At 62.0% G+C, this 17845-nt stretch overlaps 2 protein-coding genes across 2 annotated transcripts; one reads left to right on the top strand and one right to left on the bottom strand.

The window, feature by feature from the left end:
- The first annotated feature begins 245 nt into the window (after window positions 1-245).
- Window positions 246-8720, top strand: INPP5J (inositol polyphosphate-5-phosphatase J). Its single transcript, XM_054392895.1, has 12 exons — window positions 246-1045; window positions 2004-2114; window positions 3572-3680; window positions 4203-4319; window positions 4404-4579; window positions 5795-5906; window positions 6247-6356; window positions 6694-6883; window positions 7044-7181; window positions 7563-7655; window positions 7875-7979; window positions 8094-8720. Exons 1-12 carry the CDS (start codon window positions 246-248, stop codon window positions 8718-8720), a joined length of 2688 nt encoding a protein of 895 aa, XP_054248870.1.
- A 1069-nt stretch (window positions 8721-9789) lies between these two features.
- On the bottom strand, window positions 9790-12231 carry PLA2G3 (phospholipase A2 group III). Its single transcript, XM_054392893.1, is given in 8 exon segments — window positions 9790-9991; window positions 10202-10336; window positions 10467-10590; window positions 10929-11218; window positions 11362-11496; window positions 11585-11717; window positions 11795-12126; window positions 12128-12231. Coding segments are annotated over 8 exon segments (1455 nt in total).
- Window positions 12232-17845: the final 5614 nt, after the last annotated feature.

Here is a 17845-nt window from a genome sequence, read left to right as displayed (position 1 = left end):
ATGTGCACGAAGAGCAGCGCGCGTGCAAGGCAGGTGTGCACGCGCAGGGGCGGGGCGTGGGCGGGGCGGTGGCAGGTGCGCGAGGAGCGGGGCGCGGCGGCGCTCGCGCCTCCTGCGCCTTTAAGGCGCCGCGCAGGTGGGGGGCGGGTGCTGACGTCACGGGGGGGGCAGAACCACAAGGTGAGCCGGTGTGGGGGGGCGCGGGCCGGGCCGGGCCCGGCGCCGGTCGCTCGGAGCTGCCGCCGATGGAGCTGGCCCGGCGCGGCAGCGCGGACCAGGGCTCGGCCGCCGCGGCGGGGCCTCGGCCCGGCCTTCCGTGGGGTCCCGCGGCCGCCGCCTCTCCCGCGCGGCCGGTGTCCTTCGGCTCCGGGGGCTCGGCCCGGCCGCAGCCGGGCGGCGGGACCCCGGCGGCGCCTTTCCTCGGGGGTGGCGGCGTCTCGGGCGTCCGTAGGAGCTCCCGGCCGGACGCCGCCTGCGACCCCTTTCTCTATGCGTGCCCGCGGCCCGGCGGCGCGCCGCGCGGCGGGTCAGAGGAGCGGGCCTCGGGCAAGGCTGCCCAGTCCCTGCCGCTGGACGCCAGCCGGGTCCAGCCCGAGGGGACCGGCGGGCACCACCCCTTCGCGCTGCCGGCCCTGCTGCCCCCCAGCCCGGGCGCCCCCGCAGCTCGCCCCGCTATGCCGTCCCCCGTAGCGCTCGGCCCAGCGCCGAGCCGACCCGCCTTCACCGAGCTCAGTCCCCTGGAGCATGACGCCCCTGGCAAGCCGCCGCCCGCCGAGCGGAGGGAGATGCTCCCCAAGGCGGAGTCGAGCGACCACATCTCGGCCTGGGCGAGCTCCTCGCCCCGCGCCGCCGGACTGCCCAAAGCCATCTCCAGCGAGTTCATCGCCGGCGGGCGGGCGAGCCTGGCCAAACCTGCAGCCCTTTCCAAACCGGAGCCGGACGAGCTCTCCTTCTTCGGAAAGTCTCTCGGCCTGCCAAGCTCCAGTGACTCCTGCGATGCGCTGCTCGGCGGCTCGGGAAGGGGCCCGGAGGACAACTCGTTCCGGTGAGCAGGTGTCACCGCGAGGGGAGCGCAGGGAGACCCATGCCGGGCAGAAGCTGCCCTTGCTATGTACGAAGCAGCGAACGAAACCTCCTGGGGGCTGGAGTTGCCCCATGGCTCCTACTGTGGGTCTTGGTTCAGCTGGAGGAGATCTCTGGTTAGGGGCCACGGACAGACTGTTCGCTGACGGGAGGGGATGCCCGGTGCCCGCTGTGGGTGCAGCCAGCGTTCGCGGGAGAGAATGCCCGATGCCCAGTGCCCGCTGTTTATACAGCGTGGGGCGGCACGGGCTGCGGAGCAAGTCTGGAAATGCTGTGGCATTGCCCTCCCTTGTGTTGAAATGTGTCCCCCGTGAACGAGCCTTGTCCCGGCGCTGCCGAAAGCGCCCGCGGGCGGCTGGTGCATGCTGCGTAGCGGCACTAATATGTTGTGGCTGCTGATGGTTTGGCGCCGGTGAAGGACACTGCTGCCGGGCGCGCAGCGCTGCCCTCACAGGCTCTGCCCTGCCGTGGGGGCTGGCCGTGCGCTGGGGCAGGCTGGGGGCGCTGAGAAGGAGCTTAGAGGGTGATGGATTCCTGGGGAAGGGAAGCGATTCTCCAGGGACGTCTTGTCTCGCAAGGCTGCCTGCCGTGCCAGCCTGGCTGTGCCAGTCGGTGGTGATGGAAATGTGGGCTCTTTGTGCTCGCGTTTGGAATTTCACCAGGGCGTGGCTTGCAGCAGGGTTTGCCGTGTGCCAAGGTAAGGTGCAGACCCTGGGGGAGTTTAGGGGCAAGGATCTGTTTCCCTCCAAGGGGACTTAAGGGCCTGGTGTAAATGCCCTGGCTGAGCTTCAGCTGTGGCCACTTCTGTTGTAGGCAGAGAGCTTCCTTAGTGGAGTTAGAAGCTGAATGGGGGTGGGGGAGACACAAGGAACCAGCTCTAAGCCCCAGGGCTTAGCTTGTTCTTCCTTTGTCCTCCCAAGCATCACCGTGGTCACCTGGAACGTGGGCACAGCCATGCCCCCGAACGATGTCACATCCCTGCTGCACCTCAACACGGGCGAGACAAACGATGCAGACATGATCGCCATTGGGTAAGAGGGGGAGGTGCAGGGGCCCCCTCCCCTGCCCTGCAATCTCCCTCTTTGGGGGGATCCCCATAACCCTAGGGGGAGCAGGGAACGGAAGAGCAGCAGTCCTGGCCTCCCTGGGGCGAGGTGAGCAGGGAGGGTTGTGTGTTACAAACCATCAAATATCATGATGGTGATGGAGTAAAATGGGGGTGCTGAGAGGAGCTGAGACCCTGGAACCCTGGGCAGCCTTGACCCCTCCAAGAGCCCCAGGCTGGCTGTGCTGTACAGCACTGTGCCTTGGGGAGCCCAGCTCATTCTGAGAGCCTGTGCAGTGCTGGGGTCAGGTCTATAGAGGCATTTAGCTTGCCTCGGGAAGTCCTCTGGGAGTATTTTCCCTGTCTCAGCTTTTGCCCATGGTATGCAGGCCTCAAGGGCACAGATCTGCTGTTGTCTCACAGCTGGATTGGCTCCGTGCCCCTGGCAGTACTCAGCGGCTGGCGAGGCGGCGCCGTGCCCGTGTGGCTGAATGAGGCTGTGGGGCAGGCTGGTCCCTCAGGCTCTGCTGTGGTGTCTGCGGGTTCCTGCTGAGCCCAGGGAGGTGCTGCCTTTACTGAGGGTGTGAGAATCCCTTCTGCCCCTGGGGGTGAGGTGAAGGAGCTGGGTCTGTAGCCAGGAGGCATCCAGGAAGACCCCTGGTGATCCTCACTGCAGGGAGAGAGTGGAATAAGGCTGAGAGGGGCAGAGCTGCCATGCTTTGGTGGAGTCAGCCTCCTGCTCTCCTCGGCTTTGCAGACAGTTGGGCTGGAGCTGCCTGGGGGCTGTGGTGTAGCTGACAGCAAGGGAGGAACTTTGTCCTGGCCAGGGCAGGGTGTCCTGCTGCTCCCCACTTCCAGGGTGTCTCTGCCTGGCTTTGTCCTGGCTTCGTCCTTCTTCTGACCCACGTCTTTGTGCCCTGAGTATTTGATATTTTTGGGCAAGAAGTTTCCTGATTCTGCCATTCTCTGCGGATGTTCTTCCCTCTCTTTACTAATTGCTGAGCCATGAGGAACTCTATTAACCTTCTCTTTGCTGTTGCTCTGAGCTTGGTGGCTAAATATTCATTTGGACTTCCTGTGCTGAAGTACTGGTGAGACTTAGCTTCTCTGTAGAGCCCAATGCAGCTGAAATGTCCCCCTAAGCCCTTCTTGCACCCAGAAATAGGCTTTGAACTGCTGTCCAGCCCTGTGCTGTCCAGCTGAACTGCTCCTGCTTTAAGATGGGCTTAAGGCCCTGTGGCCTTCAGGGCCACTTGTGCCTCCTGCTAGCACAGGGCCCAGCATCGCTGGAGCAAGGATGCGCTGGTTTGTGCTCGAAACCCAAGGTCCTCCTTCCAGCTGCTCTCCAGCACTGTGCTTTGACACCTTTCTCAAGGAGCTCTTGCCAGCTGGGGCACAGACAGCTTCCTGCTGTGACTGAGGGATGTGTCCCTCTGTTCCCAGGCTGCAAGAGGTGAACTCTAAGATAAACAAGCGCTTGAAGGATGCCCTCTTCACAGATCAGTGGAGTGAGCTCTTCATGGATGTGCTGAGCCCCTTCCATTTTGTCCTGGTAAGGAGCTCTCAGAGAGGCTGGGCAGCTGGTGTGCCCTCTCTGCCGAAAGGCAGCTGGACCCTGGGCAGGGAAAGTTGGGCTGCAGGGAGTGAAGGAAGGAGATGCAGTGGGACACAGAGGCTGCAGCCATCCAAGCAGCAACTGGGGGCTGATCTGAGGGCATGTCATCAGTGTGCCACCCTGTGCCACCCTACTCCCTTTCCTGTGCCTTAGGCATCCCCTGTGGTGCTCTGGGGTCTTTTCTTGCCTGCTGCATTGCACCAGGGTGAAGGGGTGAATGTGGGAATGAGTCTGTGCTCCTGGCAGCAGCCTGTGGGTCCCAGGCCAGGTTCACCCTAAAACTACCACACCTGGCATTGCTGCACTTTCCAGCTGTCACTGTTCAGGAACTAAAGGTGCTGGTGGTCAGCTGCAGGATGGGAGGGGGGCATGCAGAGGATGGGGGTGGGGGAAGCTGTGCCTCCAGCTCTGGGTTCTGCTGAGGCTATCATCTTCCCTCATGCCCTGCTTCCACGGCAGGTCAGCACGGTGCGGATGCAGGGTGTGATCCTCCTGGTATTTGCCAAGTACTACCACCTGCCCTTCCTGCAGGACATACAGACAGACTGCACCAGGACGGGGCTAGGGGGCTACTGGGTGAGTGGTGGCCCTAGGGGGGAGGCTGGCACAGGGAGGGTGGGGCTGGCTTGCCCAGGGAGTGATGGGATCCTCTCGGTGCAGGGCAACAAGGGTGGGGTGAGCGTTCGGCTCTCCATCTTCGGGCACATGGTCTGCTTCCTGAACTGCCACCTGCCAGCACACCTGGAGAAGGCTGAGCAGCGCAAGGAGGACTTTGCCACCATTCTGCACATGCAGCAGTTCGAGGGCCGCATGGCCAACGGCATCCTGGACCATGAGTGCGTACCCCAGCCAGTGACAGGCTGCTAGTGCCAGCCCCCACCCTTCACCCCTTCCAGATAGGGTCTGCGCTCTGCCTTCTCAGTCCCACCACAGCTTGAAGATGGGGTCTTGCCTGCAGAGCTGCAAAGCTGTCCTGTGGCCCAGTGGGCACCTAGCAAGGTGGGGTAGGTGTTAAGAGGAGCCCTTGGTTTCCCCTGGGGCACTTCCAGGCCTGGTGCAACTTTACAGCTTCACAGATTGCATCGAGTTGGAAGGGACCTTCCACGGTCAGCTTGTCCAACCCCCTGCAGGCAGCAGGGACACCTCCAACTACAGCAGGCTGCCCATGGTCACATTGAGTCTGATCTTCAATGTCTCCAAGGCTGGGACTTCTGCCACATCCCTGGGCACCTTCTGCCATACTGATGCTGTTGGGGTTCGGGGCTGGTGGGGTGCGAGGGTCTGGCATCACCCCAGTGTCCTGGCTGTGTGATATGTGTCTGGTAGATGACTCACAGTGGAAATTTCCATCCTCAATTTCTGCCCAGGAAAGTCAGGGCTGTTTGGTTGATGGTGCTTGATCCTACCTGAGGAATCCTGGCAGTGCTGGCAGCTGGCCAGGCTGTTGGCTTGGAAGTGCTGACCTGCATCAGTGCTCCCAAGAGCACCTCTACTGCAGGCTGCATGCTCACAGCATGTTAGGGTTGGAAGGGACCTCCAGAGATCATCCAGTCCAACCCCCCTGCCAGAGCAGGACCATAGAATCCAGCACAGGTCACACAGGAACACATCCAGATGGGTCCTGAAAGTCGCCAGAGAAGGAGACTCCACAACTCTTCTGGGCAGCCTGCTCCAGGGCTCTGTAACCCTTGCAGTGAAGAAGTTCCTCCTCCTGTTGAGGTAGAACCTCCTGTGCTAGAGTTTCTATCCATTGCCCCTTGTCCTATCCCAGGGTGCAGGTGAGCAGAGCCTGGCCCCTCCCTCTTGCCCCCCAGCCCTCAGAAATTGATAGACATTGATCAGATCCCTCTCAGCCTCTCCTCCCCAGGCACTGCTCCAGTCCCTTCAGCATCCTTGCAGCCCTCCCTTGGACTCTCTCCAGCAGATCCCTGTCCCTCTTGAGCTGGGGAGCTCAGCACTGGGTGCAATATTGCAGGTGAGGTCTCACCAGGGCAGAGTGCTGTGCTGCCTGTCTCCTTCCAACCTGTCACCCTCCTTCCCACGCCCCACAGCCTTGTGTTCTGGTTTGGGGACCTCAACTTCCGCATCGAGAGCCTGGACATCCGCTTCGTGAAGTATGCCATTGACAGCCACATCCTCAGCCAGCTCTGGGAGAAGGACCAGGTGGGCATGGGCTGAGCCTCAGCTGGGCCCTGCCTGCGCTCTGGCCCTTGCCAAATCTGCCTGAGCAGCTGTGGGGCACAGAGGGGCAGCACAGCCCCAGGAGGGTCTCTCGGCGCTGGGCTTGTGCCTCCTTTAGCAGCATGCTGGGAAGAGCTGGGGGTGTTGGATGAGGTGTGAGGATTTGCTGCTTGCATGGCATGGGCAGGCCCCAAGAGCTGTGTGGGGCTGAAAGCCATGGGGCAGGGATGTGGGTGCTGGGGGGAGCAGTCTCGGGGGCTTGCAGAGGGGTCTGGCCGTGGGGGCTATTGTGCTCTTCTACCTGCTGCTCTCTTTCCCACAGCTGAACATCGCCAAGAGCACCTGGCCTGTCCTCAGTGGGTTTCAGGAGGGACCCCTGAACTTCCCACCCACCTTCAAGTTTGATGTGGGCACCAACAAGTATGACAGCAGGTAGGAGAGCAGAGCTCAAGTGTGTGCTGGGCATGGGGACGAGGGTCATGCTGGAGGGGTGCAGGAGTGGTGGGGCTCAGAGCCAAGGCAGGAGCTGATGCTGGTGTGGGATGGATGAGAAAATGCTGGGCCTGGCATGGGCTGGACTGGGGGTGGCAGGCTCTGGCACAGATGTCATGGTGGTGCCAGCACAGGTCTGTCCCTGCAGCTGCTCTGAGCTCTGTGCTGAGAGGAGCTGCCTCCCCTCCCCATGTGTGCCATAGTGCCAGGGGGAGGCAGTTTGGGGAGGAGCCCACTGCCCTCTGCCAGGCAAGAGATGCCCCTCTGTGCCCTGCAGTGCCAAGAAGAGGAAGCCTGCCTGGACCGACCGCATCCTGTGGAAGATCAAAGGTGCCAGTGGGGGGCCTGGCACGGGTGGGCGCCGGCCCAGCCGGAGCGTGCTGTCAGTGAGCCAGCTCTGCTACTGCAGCCACATGGAGTACACCATCAGCGACCACAAGCCAGTAGCTGCCCTCTTTGCAGTGCAGGTGAGCACCAGGCAGGGCCTCTAGGCATGCAGGCAGGGGTGAGATGCTCGTGGGTGTGTGCTGGGGCTGCATGCCTCAGGGTCTGGCCTTAGGGGGGGTGCCCTGGGCAGCAGAGGTGGTTCTGTCTGGCATGCCCTGGCTGACAGTGTGTCTGTGACAGTTTGCTTCCAAGGCAGACAAGCCCCCCGTTGAGATTTACGTGGCTGATGAATGGAGCAGGCCTGAACAAGCAGTTGTCAGGTACAAGACGGCTGCTGGCTTCCACCGGAGCTCCTGGGACTGGATAGGACTCTACCGGGTATGGCCTTGGGGGGCTGTGGGGGCTGGAGGGAGGGGGGAGCCCTGCACAGGCATCACAGGAGCCCTTCTGAGTTACTTCCCCCACCAGTGGACACAGATACATGGCGTGGACTTGTGCTCTGCATTTTCCCTTCCCCTGGCAGTGAGCAGCAGGATTTGTCCCTACTTCAGGAGGCTCAGATTCAGCAGTCCTCCTTTCCTCCTGCTCTGGGGGCTTCACCAGCTTCAAAGCCTGGCACTTGGGGGCACTGCTGGCTGGGTGGAAGGCAACCCTTCATTTCCTTGTGCAAGGAGAGGGTGTGGAAGGAGGGAGTAGATCTGAGGCCGGGCATGGGGGTGGTGCTGAGCAGAGCTGATCTTCTGCCCTGCACATGCACAGGTAGGCTTTCGGCATCCCAAAGACTATGTCTGCTACGTGTGGGCCAGGAGTGAGGAGGGGGAGCGCTGCCTGGAGAAGCAGCTGTGTGCACAGGTGAGCTGGGGCCAGCCCTGGTGCCCCCTGGGCACCTGTGCCCCAGGACAGAGGGAAACAATCCACCCCTTGTTAGTCCAGCAGGGCCAGAGGGCACCTCCTCAGTGGCGTGTACTGAGCCTGGGGCAGAGCGACTGTGCTGGCACTGGGGCGGGAGCTGAGCAGAAGGGGTACCCCTGTGCCCAGCCCTGATGCCCACCAGCTGTCTCTGGGCCCCAGGTGATGTTCTCGGAGGAGGCACTGCCCAAGGGGAAGGGCGAATACATCCTCGGGTACTACAGCAACACCTCCAGCAGCATTGCTGGCATGACTGAGCCCTTCCAGGTCAGCATGGCCGAGGGGTGAGGGGCTGAGGGAGGGTACTGGGGTTGGGGGCGCTTGGCAGTGCCCCACAGCCCCCTGTGAGGGTAAGGCAGCAGTGCTAACACAGGGGCACAGATCTCCCTGCCCAGGTCAGAGGAGGGCAGCAGCCCCACGGACAGCTCGGGCAGCAGCTCAGAAGAGGAGGACGACAGCACCCTGGTCCTGCTGGCCCCCAAGTCCCGCAGCCCCAGCCCGGGCAAGATGAACCGCCACCGGAGCCGCAGCCCCAGCCTGGCCAAGTTCCAGGGTCTCATCCTGCGTCCGTCCAGCCGGGACAGGGCCACCAGCCGCAGCCCCTCGCCTCAGAGCCGCCGCCGCGGCCCTGCCGGGGACATCCCCACCATCCACCTGCCCCCCGCGGAGCCGGGACCGGGCCGTGCGCCCAAAGCCAAGGAGTGGGCGGCTGAGAGCCAGGAAGGCAGCTCCTGCTACCAGACTGTGCTGGAGCAGGGCCGCTGCAGGCAGGTCTCTGCCGACAGCCCCCTGGCCAGGGCCGACCCCCGCAGCCTGGGGCTGCTGCCCACCCTCCGCCTGGAGATGATCGACCAGGCCCTGGGCCGCCGCAGAGACAGCACCGACCAGGCCTACCCTTGCCAGAGGATGAGCCCCACCAGCCCCCTGGGCTGCAGCAGCAGCAGCACCCCTAAAGAGGGGAGCAGCCCCCAGGAGCTGGACAGCCATAGCTGTGCCATGGGCCGTTGAGGGCGGCCCCTGCCTCCCCCTCTAGTATGCTTGCTCTGTGCTTTCCTCTGCCACTTCCCTGCTGAGACTTCCCTCTCCCTTTATTTATTGCAGTGATTACTCACCTTTAGTGTGTGCCAGGCTGCCCTCAGCCTGAGCTCCTGCCCTGGGTGGGCTGGGAAGTGGCACAGGGGAGGGAGGGAGGGAGGGCAATGCTGGTCTAGGGTGGGGGGAGCTCCTCCTGCAATTCAGACTGCAAGACCCCTTCAGTTGTGTTTGGAGTGCTGGCCTTGCACCTGAGGAGGGACAGGAGGACAGGGCAGGGCTAGGGTGGCACTGGTGGTAGGCATAGAGTGAGGATCACCCCAGGGTACCCCTGAGATCAAAACTTGCTCCTCCCACCTGTTAACCACTGTGCCTCAGCCTTGGATGTAGTGCAAGCGACAAAATAAATTCTCCTGCCCACCCCAGCTGCACTGTGCTTACTGCAAGGGGGGCAAGGTCAGGCCCAAGGGCGGGGGCCACAGTGTGAACACAGAGGGGAGCAGAAGGCTCAGTCCTGGCATCATCCTCCATGCTCAAACCACCCTTTATTTATCTTCTGCCACACACAGGGACTGACCCCTCCCCAGGGCAGAGCCCTAGGCCTTCACCTAGCTGCTCCACCACATCCACCCACCCTGCTTCCCCTAATTTACAACAGTACTGGGAACAAGCATAAGACCCCCCCCCAGCCCTCCTTCCACTGCTTCCTGCCCTGCCTGAGGGAGGGTCAGTCACACCACACTGCTCAGGCCCCTCCCCCATTGAAGGAACTGGGAAGGGGGGGGGGGGGTCCTGCCAGCCTGCCTGCCTCAGGGCACAGCTTGGTGGGCTTTCCTAGTCCTTCTCCCTTGCCATGATGCCTGTAGATGGCAGCCACAGCTTCTTAAGAGCCTTCTCTATCCCTCTGCCCTCTAGCTGTGCGCCCCTGAGCTCCATGCAGTCATGCCAGCAGCCATGCTTAGTGCTAGAAACGTAGCAGCTCTGCCTTGTGGCTGCAGCACTGCACCTCTTCCTCCCCACAGGAGGCAACACTGCTTGGGCATCATCAGGGCACCCCCTGGTGCCAAGTACCCAGCCTCTGCTCCATGGCCAGCTGCAGGCATTGCTCGTAGACGGTGCCTCCCCTGTGCTGTGTCTTCCAGTCTGGGTGCTTGGCCTTGGAGGTGCCATGCAGAGGAATCCAGTGCCTCAGGATCTTTTGGAGGTGCCGTGCAGGGACTGGGACAGCTCGGGGTACTGCCACACAGCTGTCAGAGAAGCAAAGCTGAGCATCAGTAAAGCTGCAGCACTGACATCCACTGCCCTCTACCCCAGCCCTGCTCATGCACAGCAGAACAGGCGATGATATTTGCAATGCCAGCTTCATGCCAAGCCTGCAGGACAGCACCCAGCCTTGCTGCCCATGCATGGTGGGAAGCCCCATGCAAGCCACGTTCCCTTGCCCCTCCGGCACTTACCTGTGCTGTGACCCTTTCCCCAGGCCGCAGCCGGTGGGTGGCTCCAGGTCAAAGCAGTCCATGGCGATGCGGTCAGCCAGAATGGCCACCTCTGCCTCACTAATGTCCCTGGCCCTGTGCAGGAACCGTGCCAGCCTGTAGGCACAGGGTGGCAGCACTCAGCAGCTCCCAGCGGAAGTAGGCATCCCCCTAGGTGCCATCTGACCCCAAGCTATGGGCAACAGGGCAGGACACAAAGCCCTGCCCGTCCCAACCAGACACACACCGGCGAGTGCAGTTGCAGTGGAAGAAGGTCTGGGAGCCCACGTTGTGCAGCTGGTACTTCACCTCCTGAGGAGCGACCTGGTGCTCGCACTTATCCAGACGCTTGTAGCGCCTGCAGGCTCTGCCTGAGGGCAGCAGGGTGGGTGAGGGGCACCCCAGCAGGCTGAGAAGCACCCCAGCAGGCTGAACTGTCCAGACACCCCAGCTGTGGCATGCACTCTGCCCCCACAGGGCACCAACTCACCCCACTGCCTGTGCCCCTCCATGGCAGGTACCAAGGTGGCTCTGCACCACTGCGTGGCCAAGCCAGATCCGAGGATGCCATCATGGGAGGGGGCCAGGCAGGCAGGCTGTGCCCAGCCCCCAGGCCCTGGCTGTGCTTCTCCCAGCACTTGCCTTCCTCCATCGAGGTCCTGTTCCAACACAGTCTCTGCTGTTGAGGGGCTGGGCTCCAGCCCCACACCTGCTGCTGGGTGCCCGGTGGCTGCAGGCTCGGCCGTGTCCCCTGTGGGTGCAGGGGACAAGGTGCGTGGGCCCTGCAGCTGCGGGGCTGTCACAGGTCTCTGTGGCTGTCGGAGCCTAGGGCTTTGCTCCGGTCCCTGCCGGAGCCGCTTGCGCCCTGCTCTAGAGGCCTTCCTTCCCTTGGCCGGAGGCTGCCCCGCAGGGCTGCCCGTCTCCTCCGCAGGCAGGCGGGACTGGTACTGACTCTGCTGCACCATCCTGGCCAGGGGCACTACAGCGTACTGCGCACACCTGATGACACCGTGCGCCATGAGGCCCTGCGACCCAGCCCTGCCACGGCTCGGCTGTGCACCCTTGCCGCCGGCAGGGCACCCAGCAGGGCACGCGCGGGGCTGCAGCAGCAGTCAGGGGCACCCCTGCCCGGGGACACTCACCCTCCCCACCAGTGCCACTGGACGCACTCCTCGCTGTCCTCCAGCACGAAGCACGGCACCTCCAACAGGTCGAAGAAGGTGATGCCGATGAGGTTGGAGACGGTGTCGTTGAGGGCCAGCAGGCACCGCCGGAACCTGCGGGGCAGTCGGGTGCCGTGAGCGGCCCAGAAGCCCCTCCGCGGGGGTCGCAACCACTCCCAACCCTGTCCGGCCCCCGGCGCACCTGGCGTCGCAGTCGCAGTGCGAGACGGTGTGCAGCCAGTAGTTGCGGATGCCGTAATTGAACTGCAACGCCGCGATCTGCGTCGAGCACAGGTCGTGCTCCCGGCAGCACCGGTCGGGGTCACGGAAGAGACCTGCCAGGGGCAGCGTCGGTGAGCGACGGCGGCTGACGAGAGGACGGATGGGGCGCTCCCGCCCGCCGCCCCCGTACCCAGCTCGCTGGTGTTCCCTGCCGAGTCACCGAGTCCGCACCACAGTGTGCCGAGCAGCGTCCAGCCCCGCCGGCGGCGCTTTGCCGGCGGCGCGGGATCGGCGCAGGCGGCGCGGCGCCGCCAGAGCATGGCCAGGTCCCGCCGCAGCGCGGCACTGGGTGGGGCGGGCGGGTGGCGTGCGCAGGCGGCGCGGAAGGCGCGAGCCAGGAGCGGGTCGCGGCGGGCCCAGCAGGCGCGGAGTCGGCCGCGCCCGGCCCAGGTGCTCTCCACCAGAGCGGTCGGGCCGGCCCCGGGGCTGCTGCCGCCGCCGCCGCTCAGGAAGGCCACGTAGCGCGCCGCTCGCCCCCGCCACGCGCCGCACGCACACGGCCCCGCCGGGCCAGGCTCCCGCGCACGCGCACAGAGCCGCGCACGCCAACGCCGCGCGCTCCCACATCCTGCGGCACCGCGCGCCCGCTCCCGCCACCCGCTCCCGGCTTTAAGCCCGCGCGCGGCGGCGCACCCGGCGCTGATTGGGCCGCGCCACACCCTGGCCACGCCCCGGCCTGGGCAAGCGAGCGGGAGGCAGCGGCACCGCTCGCCCGGGCACCGCTCGTCCGGCACCTCCTGCCTTGCTCGCTCTGCCCGGACACCTCCCGCCGCCTCTGCGCACCCCGCGCCTTGCCCTCTCCGCCCGGTGCACGCCCCACCGCGGGCGCTTCTTGCCTGCTCGCACCCTGGTGCCGTGTTCCCTCTGCCCTGCGGCTCCGCAGGCCCCGGGGTGGGCACCCCTCCCAGACGCAGCGCTGTGGGGCTGCCCGCTGGCAGCGCGGAGATCCCGGAGGGGCACGGAGGTGTAGGAGCAGGCGCGCGCGCGCGTGTACGTGCCGGTTTGCTGTGCATGCCCAAGCTTGTGCCGTGTCCCGGGTGGCCGCGCGTGCGTGCCCGTGGTGGCTGTGCACGGTACAGGGTATGGAGCCCGGGTCCTGCCCAGCCACTGCTGAGCCTGCCTTGTGGTCCAGGACTGTGTCTGCTCAGGTGCTGAGTATCCCTAAGGATGGAGACTCTGCAGCCTCCCTTAGGAAACCTCTGCTAGTCCCAGTCAAAAGGTGTTCCCCTGACTAAGAGAAGTGGCACACTGAGGCCTAGCTTCACTTCTCTCTGCCAAGGGGGTGCCAGGAAGGGGCTGGAAAGGGAAGGAAGCAGGAGCCACCATGATTTTTCTGGGTGCAGCTCATGTTTCCAGAGGCAGCCTTGCGTCTGTTTACTTGCTTAGGATGATGCTGTGCCCTTCTGGGTTTCTGCATGCTAAGGGGTGATGACCAATGGTTTGTGGAGCCCTGTGTACACAGGAGTGCTTCAGGGCAGCTGGGGTCTGGCAGCTGGGGTTTGGCACTGGAGCCTTATCTCACTTTATCAGGATTTCCCTGATGGCCTGGCCAGAGGCCAGCACCACACAAGGTGCAGAGTCCACTATGCAGCTGTGGTAGGGCTGCCAGGTGCCACTCACAATACTGCTCAAGGGTGTAAAGGTCTCTCAGATGCTACATCACCTAGCTCGAGTGCCCCTATCCCTTGGAAACACAGTTCTGTCCTGGAGGCTGTTTTCACCAAGTGGCATTGCCATGCCAGTGCCAAGGAAGAGCTCTGCTAGGAGATGCTGCAGCCCCAAGGGAGCCAGCCTTCTACCTCCCCACTGGCAACCACAGCCTCCTCCTGCTGCAGACCCTGCTGCTGCCACACTGCACTGCTGTGCTGTCCCCTGCCCTCCCAGTGGGCCCCAGGGCTGCCTCATGCCCCCTATGTCCTTGCACCCCCAGGGATGCCCCATGGCTGTGCTCGCAGCCCCATGGGGAGAGCCTGGAGCTGGCAGCGCAGTGCAGCCTTGGCTGCCAAGCGTCTGAGCACCGCAGGGACTCGGGACCCAATTTGAGTTTGTCTGGGAGATAAGCGGGCTCCAGCCTTCATCCCACGAGCAGCCAGCATGGGGGACGTGGCTGGCCTCATGCTGCAGAGCTCCCTGCTAGCCAGGTGCCTGCTGCCCCACTGCTGGCTGCTGGTGGGGGGCTGCTGGGGTCTATCCGGAGCATGGGCTGCCTGCTCTGCCACCAGCTCTGCTGACATGGCTCAAGGTTGCTGTCAAGGACAGTGCAGGGCTGAGATACCAAGGGCTTGCTCTGCCTGTCCTGCTGCAGTGCTCAGGCCACCCCTGGGCCTGCAGGGGGAAATGCTGGGGTCTGGCTCAGGTGCCAGCAGCCACAGTGCCATGCAGCAAAGGCGGCCAGCAAGTCCCAGACTGGGTCAGCAGGAGTGCAAAGGTGGCCTGGAAGAGTGATTCTCCTGCTCTGCTCTGTGCTCCACATTCCATTGGGGTCTCCCCAGTACAAGAAAGCCATCCCCTGCTGGGGTCTTGGAAGCTACTGAGCTGATCCAGGCTGGAGCTGTGCTTCCTTGGGCTGCAAGGAGGGGAGGTGAAGCTCAACCTTATCTGCCCTGGTCAAGGGCAGAGTGGTTTCTTCTCCCTTTATACCCCAAGGCCAGCATGAGCATTGAAGTGATGCCTCCCATGGAAAGCTCCTGCAGGCAGAGTCTGGATGTCCAGGCCATGTGGGTGACTGCTGGAGCTGGGGTCTCATCCATGCCCTGGAGCTCACCCATCCCCAGCTGCCTCCATGCCCAGCCTTGCCCTTTGCTCCAGACGGCAGGCACCGTGTGAGTGTGTACAGAGTGTGTTGCCAGCTGCATCCTGCTTGTGTCCCCACAGGAGAGGCACCAGTGGGTGGGGGACACAGCTCTGCCCACTCTGGGGAAGGACAGAGCCAGGGGAGCCTGAGCTCTTCATGGTGCACACAGGGAGGGGAGCTGGCTCTGCAGACCACTGGGCAAGCCTAGCCAGGCCCTGCATGTAAACAGTGAGTGGTTCAAGGACTGCCATGGGATGGTGTCCTTCATGTGGGACATCCACAGAGATAATTACATAAGGAGCTGTTGCAGTATTGGACCTGAGCCTTTCTTCTTTCTACTGCTCTGAGCTGGAATTTACATCTTTGTAGAGATGAAAAGAAGAAGAAAGGATGGAGCAAGAGAAGGGATGGTGCACCTGCTTCACACCTGAACTGAGGTAATCAATTCAACCAGGGAGGCTCCTGAGAGCTGGTGTGGACTCTGCCTTTCACCCACCCACCAGTCCCTCCATCCCTTGCCAGGACATGGTGGGTTGGAACTCTCTGCCTGACAGCTGGCATGGCCTCTGCCTGGGTGCCACCATGTCCATCACCTGTCTCTGGTGTTGAGCTGTGGCTCCATGTCACACCTTCATCCCACCTGGGTCTCCTCCTTTGGCACCAAAACCCCACACGTGGGCCACACTGGCACGCTCCTGCAAGCAGCCTCAGCACGCGGCAGGCAGCAGAGCTCCCAGTGCCTCTGTCCCAGCCCACTGAGCTGGTGGTTGGGCTGGCAGGAACAGAGCTTTCCAGCAGCTTGTGGCACCAGGATGTGGCAGGAGCCAGGCTCTCCTGCCACTGTCATGGCTTCTGTCTGCTCCCTGGCTGCCAGAGGTGGGGGCAGTGGGCTCGAATGAACCATGCCCTGCAGCCCTGCATCTAAGGGCTGTTTCAGGATGAGATTGCACTGGTGTCCAGGGGTGCTCAGCCCACCCCAGGCCAAGAACAGGCAGGGAATGCTCTGCCTTCACAGGCAGGCCCACATGGCTCTGGTGCCACACTGGGGCTGGGATGTGGTGTGGGCCTGAAGCCTCTTAAGGAAAGGGGCATCCCTCTAGGATGTGTTTTCTAATATAGGCTTGTAAGGGAGGGATTGCAGTGGGGGGAAATTATCTGAGAGTTGCCAGACTCTGGGAACTGCAGAAGCTGGGATGGCTCCAGCAGCTATTTTCAGTGCAAGCCTTGGCAGTCAGATCAGGCCCCATGGTCATCTGCAGTTCCTGCAGCTCACAGCAGTCCTCTTCTGACCTAGCTAGGAATGCAACTGCCTCAAAGCCTTTTTCAAGGGTCAAGGAGCTCCTTGAAGGTCCTAGGCAGCCTGGTGACCCTGCTTGAGCCAGGGTCTACACAATCATCACCCTCAGCAAGGTGGGGTGCTGGGCCTCTGGAGGGGCTTCCAGCCACAACCAACCATGGTCTGTATTAAATAGAAAACAGAGACATGGGAAAAAAACATGATGAAAACTATGCCAAAACCTCCCCAAGAAACACAGGTTCATTGTAAGCAGTCAGATTCTGACGCTAGGAGGAAATTCCCACCGATTGCTGCCTTCCCTGAGGCCTCAGGCAATTCCCAGTGCCATAGGGAGGTACCTGGTTTCGCTGCCCTGGCAAATGCCTTCCTTTTAATTATGGGAACTACAGAGAAGGAAGCAGTTTTGCAAGCAGGAGCTGATACCTGCCTGGTACATATCACTGAACTTCCAAGTGAAGGTCAGGTAAATGATGATGCAATCTGGGAATCTGAGAATGAGTCAGCAAGACCTGAGCTGACCAACAGCCTGAGGAGCAGCAGCTTCAGAAGCAGGCAGCCACTTGCCAGCACGTGTGGAGGCTTGGCAGAAAAAATCATGTAGGCTGGTGAGCTGGAGAGCAGAAAAGGTACCCCCTGGTTGGGTCCAAGGTGTTTTGGTGTCCAAGGTGAACGATGTGATGGTGTTTCTGTCTTTGTGGAAGCTACCAAAACAGCTCAACAGGAAAAAAAAAAAGGATTCTGCTGGGGAACTTGCTTGTCAGGAACTTGTCAGGGAGAACCCACGGCGAGGGTGGCGAGGGAAGACCCGCACAATCAATATGATTGATAAGCAAGTCTCAACTTTATTGTTCAAAAGCACAGCTTATATAGCATCTTTGGCTAAATATGTACAGGTGGCATAATTTTATTGGTACACCTTAACTGAATATACCAAGTGTCATCATTTAATTGGTTTAAGGTAAAAAGCTCAGTTATAATGTCACGCCTACTTGCAATTAATCCTACGTGCAGTTCCACAAACTTCTCTCTCATTAGTTACTTGTTTTCATCCTGTTAAACACAGCTGCAAGGACAACCACAAGGCCATAGTAACCTTGGCACATCCTGTAGTTCGATAACACAGCTGCAACACATCAGCCTAAAAGCTATCTGTGAGCAATAAGCAAAAAGATGGAGTACGGCCTACACCTTTTGCTCAAACAGTTGTTACATAAAACCGTGTCCCTTAGATTCGAGCCATTCTCCAACAGGATTCCCCAGGTGCTGCAGTTTTGCCTAATGTTGTGCATGTGGGATCTGACTGAGCTGCTGAGGGATCTGAGTGCCTGCTGCAGGAAGTGTTGTATGGTGCCAGGTGAATCATTAACCTGCAGACTGAGGCTGACAAGCCACGGCATGTCTGTCTGCACTGCTGCCAGCATGAGCAAAGGGGGGGCTGAGCATGCAGACAGCTCCACGTGGGGCACAGCAGCCTTGAGGGATCCTTGTGCTGGCAGGGCTGCGCCATCTGTGTCACACCAACATTGCACAGAGTTCAGCAAAGGGCTTTGGACACCTGCAGGGATGGGGCAGCCACAGCCTCCCTGGGCGACCTGTTCCAGTGTCTCCCCACTCTAAACAATCCCCTTCTCATCTCCAGTCTCCATCTGGCCTCCTCCAGCTTCAATCCATTGGCCTTGCCCCACTTTGTGCCATGTCCACACTTCCCATCTGGATCCCCAGCAACTTGCCCAGAGTGTGAGCAAGCATTGCCACGGGCTCTGGAACGGGGTCCCCCCTGATCAGAAGGGTCCCCAACAAGCTGTCTCTCATCACCACCTGAGGTGTGCGGGTGGGGGGTCCCCCCCTCCGGGGGTCCTCACAGAGGCATTACTCCTCAGCATCCCCACGGGGCACCTTTCAAGGTGCTTTTCACTCCGCCTGTGCGGCTCCCTTCGGCTCTATTCAGCTCGGCTGGGCTCCGTTCGGCTTCCTTCGGCTCCGCTCGGCTGCCCTCTGGAAGCAGACCCGGGCTGGGCTCAGCAGAGGCAGGGGCGGGCGCGGAGGTGCTGCTGGCTGAGTGCCTCTCAGGCCGACAGCGCGTCCTAGGA

This window comes from Indicator indicator, chromosome 26 (genome assembly GCF_027791375.1).
Source record: "Indicator indicator isolate 239-I01 chromosome 26, UM_Iind_1.1, whole genome shotgun sequence".
NCBI lineage: Eukaryota > Metazoa > Chordata > Aves > Piciformes > Indicatoridae > Indicator > Indicator indicator.
The sequence above is the reverse complement of the archived record's forward strand: the minus strand, read 5'-3'. Positions and strand labels throughout refer to the sequence as shown.

Bases quoted from the DNA above. Each gene is read 5' to 3' on its own strand.
- INPP5J (XM_054392895.1), top strand. From the start codon at position 246: ATGGAGCTGGCCCGGCGCGGCAGCGCGGACCAGGGCTCGGCCGCCGCG. The intron at 1,046-2,003 runs GTGAGCAGGTGT...TGTCCTCCCAAG, and splicing joins CCGGAGGACAACTCGTTCCG to CATCACCGTGGTCACCTGGA. The intron at 7,980-8,093 runs GTCAGCATGGCC...ACAGGGGCACAG, and splicing joins GCATGACTGAGCCCTTCCAG to ATCTCCCTGCCCAGGTCAGA.